Below are 5,394 nucleotides of genomic sequence, written 5' to 3'. Positions count from 1 at the left end.
TCTTAAGGGAGGAGCTACAAAAATTGTAAAACCGAGGAGAGAAGTTTCTTAATTAAAAAACATTTTCGTTTGGTCTTTGTACTGTTTGCGGACCCTACTGACGCGTGACGGTCCGCGATTAGTTCATTTTTTTTTTTTAAATTAGAAAAAAAAAAATTAAGAACCCTGAAAAGTCGTACCCGATAATGATGCCCTAAGTATGGTTTTACTGAAGTATTTGATATTTGATCATTTTTGCTTTTTAGCTTAATGATTTACCCAAAATGAGAATTCGCTGCTAAAAGCATTTATGTCAGGTGATATGTTTATCAATAGGTTTTTTTGTCGGAAAGTTATTAAATAGTTTTATTAAACCATATTTAAATGATACAGTTATATAATATTATATATATGTATATTTTATGTGAGCCTGTTCGAAATAGAGAATAGTCCAAAAGAGTAATAGACAACAAGAAATTGACAAGAGAGCTTTAGGAACAAAAGCATATCCAAAATATTAAAGAAAGACCAACTGATGGTAGGTATATTATTATACCTCAAAAATTTCAAATAAGTGAATCCGGTTTGACCCGGTCCGATGAAGTTGAACCGCAATTTAAACATCTTGGTTCACCGGTCCAGTCTGAGTTTATGAGTTGCAACTTACAAGATACAAAAGCCCAGTACACAACTTTACTCCTAAAGACACTTATTACCAAATTTGAGATACATCATCCAACTTTTTTTTCAAGTTTTGAAGATTATGTTTAAGAGCATGATTAACTCTTTTTTTTTTGTCTGATTTAAAAAAAAATTAAAAACGAACCTATCGCAGGCCACCATGTGTCAGTGGAGCCCGCGAACAGTACAAGAATTTCAGTAAACTCGCCTCTGGCAGAAGAGAATGAATAGGTAGCTTTTAACAAAATTGTGGAATCCACCTCTTAAGAACCCACTTAAGAGGTGAGGATAAAGATGCTCTAACTAATCAACAAACTATCACAATGTTTGAACATAATTCAGTTTCATTTGAGTTTTAATTGTGCAATTTTCCAGGATTAAGAGTTTCAATATTATACCAAATAAACTCAGGACAGATTAAATGGTGAAAAAACGAAATCCATAAAGCTAGAAAGATAATAGAGTTAGACAAAATCCAGATAAAAAGCTAATATAACTGGAAAATTACCAAAGTGATTAAAACCTAATCAGTCATTAGGATGTAAGTAAACACAGTGATTAAAAGGCAATCAGACACCACTGTTTGTCTCTCAGTAGCCGTTGGTAGGAACCGCTTCCATGTACTGTTTCTCCACAACTTCCATCACTGTGTCTGCAATTCCACTCGCATACACACAAGATTCTTCACAAATCTGCCCCAAATCAAAAAATTAGTTTAATCTGTTTAACGTTGAAACATTACCAAAGCACTGAGATTTTTCACTACCTTAGTGTTGAACAAGAAGCTGTAGTGCTCACCAATCTGTCCTCCTGCAACATGGTGAAGATCTAGCTTAAGCTGATCAAGAACTTTAGTCGTAAACAACAAACAGTTAATCTTCTTCTTCTGAACAACCTTGATGGTCACTTCATCATCTATGATGCGTACATCAACCTCAGTGACTTTCGACTTCCTCTTCAGCCAAGAACATCTCAGTGACTTGTTTTTGTTCTTCATGTTGAAACAAGATTGGTCTACTTCACTCTGTGGTCTGTAACTCACATTGTCTCCTTCTTGTTCTTGTTCTAGGTCTTCTTCTCCACAAGTTTTAGGTTTCTTCTTGCTCCTGAACTTCCCAAACTTTTTCTTCTCCACAAGCATCTTAAATTCCTCTATTGTCCTTAAAAGCTCTTTGATGTAATCTATTGCCTCTCCAACGATTGATGCTCTATCACTCTGTGACATAAACAACAATGTCTCTCATAGTCATAGGCACATGTATCTAGAACCAAACCAAAACGAACCGAAAAACAAGGTTTGGTTCCGGTTTAGATCCTATCAATTACCAGAGAAGATCCTATATCTCTAGAATCAAAAAAATCGAAACCGAACAGGAACTGAGAGCATAATAGATATCTGAATTTCTATATATAGTTTATATACTTATAAATATTAACTATATTTAGTTTTAAAATAATCAAATATTTTTAAAATATTATTTATAAACCAAATTATTCGAAAAGAAACGAAATACCTAAATATTTCAATCCAAATTTTCTGATTTATATAAAATTTTGAATTTCTGACTTCTTAATTCTAATTAACCGAAAGTTCAAAACCGAACCATAACCAAATAAAACCCAAAATTATCTCGGATATTAGCTGGTTTCCAACTTTGTTCTCCGAAACAAACCAAAAATCAAAATAACTAAACCGAAATTCCTAATTATATCCTATATTTCTTGATCCGAAAAAATGAAAACCGAAAACCAAAACAAATAGAACCGATATCCTAAATGCCAAAGCCTAGTCATGATGGAAAGTAAAGTAAAGCTAAACCTTTGTGGGATTTGGAATGAGGTTCTTGAGGTCAAAGAAGCGATCATTGAAGTGAACTCTTCTCTCACGTTCTGTAGGGAAAGTTCTTGACTTTCCCGAACCTCTTCCTCTACGGTTATTACCACCATTACCAAACTCGAAAGCTCCACTCTCAAACCCAGTATTATTGTTGTGTTCTGGTTCGTAATACATCATGTTGATCCCTCCTCCGTTAGCATCCATCTGAATCTGTTCTTCAACTCCTAGTAAACAAGAACCATTTGGTAGCTGGTTGTTGTCTCGACTCTGAAGAGGGAAGTTGAGATGGAAGAGAGGGTCGTACATGACAGCAGCAGCAGAGGAAGAAGACATGATGTCAGAGAAGGAGATCGATGAGTTGGGAAGAGGAAGGGAGCATCTAGGCAAGTGTAAGAGACTAAGCAAGTCAGGAGTTGTTGTGGAGTTAGGACACATGTTGTTGAAATCTTGATACCCATTGCCCCAGTTAGAGTGTTGTTGTTGTTGTTGATTATGAGACATCTGGTGAATCAGATTGAATTGAGTGTTATCACGAGGAGGGGGAGGAAGAGGGCTGATGTGAAATTGAAGTGGTGTTGAAGAGGCTTGAGGACAGTCTTGTGGGCTGAGATGGAACTCTTCCACATCAAGACTGCAGTTGCTGTTGCTTGTGCTTCCGGCTACCAGAATTTGCGGTGGTTGGACTTGAGAGAAGCTGCTCTCCGCCGTGACTGATGCCGGAGTGTTGGCATCGAAACAAGGCATCTCCTCGTAAATGCTTCCTCTTTCTTCTGCGTTTTTTTAAAAAAAAACACAATTTAGACTTTCCAAGAACACAACAAAAGAAAGAGAGCAGATTGAAAAAAAATCAGTGACCTTCCATGAAGATGGTTTGAAGGAGTCAATATGATTCTTGAACACCTGCAAAATCAACAGTAACATGATTCAACCATTTTTAGAAAAAGATTGGAACTTGGAACCTAATTTCAAACAAGTTCGCTCTTTTTACAATCTTAGAAACAAAACCCTTTTTTTTTATTCTCTTGAGGAAAACAATTGCTCCTTTGAAAAAAAAAGTTCTTTGAATTAAAAGTTAAAGAAATGGGTTTTAGCGTTTGAGTTTGACAACAAACAGAGGAAGAGAAAGGATACAGAGTAACGTGAGTTCAAAGTTTCGAACCTCGCAAGGATTAGTTCTTCTGGATATCTTCACAATTTTCAGGAGAAGAAGGAAATTTCAGAAACAAGTCTCACACTGTGTTTCAAATATACGGACATTTGCGGACTGAGACAAACAATAAAAACAAAGGGTACACAAAAGATGATTTTTTTTATTTTTTATTATTGGACTTGAGAATATTCTTTGTTTTTTGTTTTCAATCTGGGACAATTTTTGTGTGTAAAACACTTCAGTAATTGTAACAAGTTTTCGACCAAAAAATTAATAATTGTAACAAGTAAGAATTTACTTTTATTTTTAACACTGATAAAAGTTGGCATTTAATACGTGAAATATTGTTCTTTGAGGGTTGTTTTAGTTGGAGCATGTGATTTCTCTTTCTCACTGTGGCCAAACATGAAGGTCTGTTACAAAAAGTCCAGAAGATGTGTCCCTTTCCAAGTCTCTCAGGTCTTTGCAACACTTAAGGGTGTTTCGGTCGTTACAAAGCGATATGCTCCTCACTGAGGATTGTGGGTCCCATGTGCTACCTACCCCTGTGGCAGAAGTCTCACACCAACTAACCGCTAAAAATTCCAAAACTTGTTCTTACAGCAAATGCCAAACATTTTCAATATAGAAAGGGAAGATTATGAAACTTAAACTACGCATTATATGACAATGAATATACGCTTTGGAAAAATTAGTCTTCTGTTGTTAACTATTTTGGAAGAACATCAGATTTACTGAGTAAACATTAGCCCTACAAAGCTAGTTTTAGATCAATCAAAGTAGAATAAGTATCTTCTTGCAGTTAGGTCATGCGATATGTATGTTTATAGCAAAGAAAGTGAGGTTGTTTGAAGATATGTAGGTGTAGGTGTAGGTGTAGGTGTAGGTCCCACAATGAGATAATAATATACTTCTGTTTAGGGATATTATCGTAATATTACACCAACTGGGAAATTCTTGGTCACCTACCTCTCTCATACAATGCTATTTCTGTCTGTCATATCCATCTTATACAAACTTTGATTAATTTTTGTTGAATTAAATTCAATTTCTACAGAAAGTTTAGTTTTTAACATTTTTATGTGAATTATGATTTATAAAATTTAGACATATATTTATAATCTTCAAAAATCCAAAATTTTACATACGTTTGTGTCCAAATGAAGATATAGCCTTTTATTGATTCACTAAATTTGAAGTTAACTGTTAAAATTACCAACTTTAAAATTAATGTCGTTATGATCTATTTTAAAGCTAAACCACTTTTATTTAAAATAGAAATGGTAAAAGGTTATGCGGGTGGTAAAATAATGTGCATGTTTGATCCATCCATAACCAAATGTTTCGGAAAGAGATTGGATATAAAGACTTAATTAAAGCATTCAAACATCTCAATTTTGAGTTTTTAACAATTAACTATTAGAGATGTTTTTGTAGAATATAACAGGACTGGACCTCACTTTTCTGAAAATATAAAATATGATCTGAACCAGAACTTGTCGTCCCAAAACCTGGCTTAAGCAATGTAACCCGTCACCTGACGAGGATGAGAAAAATTCTAGATTTTGGGATTATCTAACGCTAAATTTGGTTATATAAACTATATGGAACAGGCATGATTATATTTCATCATCAATAATGAAGTTTAGGTCATTCCTTTTTCCAGTAATCAAAATGATTTACATGGAGAATGTCGTATTGTTACAATATCCAAAGATATCATTTGCATGTGATCGACGTTGAAAAG

General features: G+C 34.5%; 1 protein-coding gene across 1 annotated transcript; it reads right to left on the bottom strand.

Annotated features, from left to right (window-relative positions):
- Positions 1-1,088: 1,088 nt before the first annotated feature.
- LOC106340312 (transcription factor bHLH10) lies at positions 1,089-3,741 on the bottom strand. Its single transcript, XM_013779194.1, has 5 exons — positions 3,657-3,741; positions 3,353-3,397; positions 2,480-3,267; positions 1,427-1,876; positions 1,089-1,352 (listed from the first exon to the last, which is right to left on the bottom strand). Exons 2-5 carry the CDS (start codon positions 3,357-3,359, stop codon positions 1,251-1,253), a joined length of 1,347 nt encoding a protein of 448 aa, XP_013634648.1. The 5' UTR covers positions 3,360-3,397; positions 3,657-3,741; the 3' UTR covers positions 1,089-1,250.
- Positions 3,742-5,394: the final 1,653 nt, after the last annotated feature.

The sequence above is a fragment of the Brassica oleracea genome, chromosome C4 (assembly GCF_000695525.1).
Source record: "Brassica oleracea var. oleracea cultivar TO1000 chromosome C4, BOL, whole genome shotgun sequence".
In the NCBI taxonomy this organism is placed as follows: domain Eukaryota; kingdom Viridiplantae; phylum Streptophyta; class Magnoliopsida; order Brassicales; family Brassicaceae; genus Brassica; species Brassica oleracea.
This window is presented reverse-complemented; position numbering and strand designations above follow the sequence as displayed.

Coding starts and splice junctions, on each gene's coding strand:
- LOC106340312 (XM_013779194.1), bottom strand. Junction 1,877..2,479: donor TCATTCCAAATCCCACAAAG/GTTTAGCTTTAC, acceptor TTTATGTCACAG/AGTGATAGAGCATCAATCGT. Junction 1,353..1,426: donor GCTTCTTGTTCAACACTAAG/GTAGTGAAAAAT, acceptor GATTTGGGGCAG/ATTTGTGAAGAATCTTGTGT.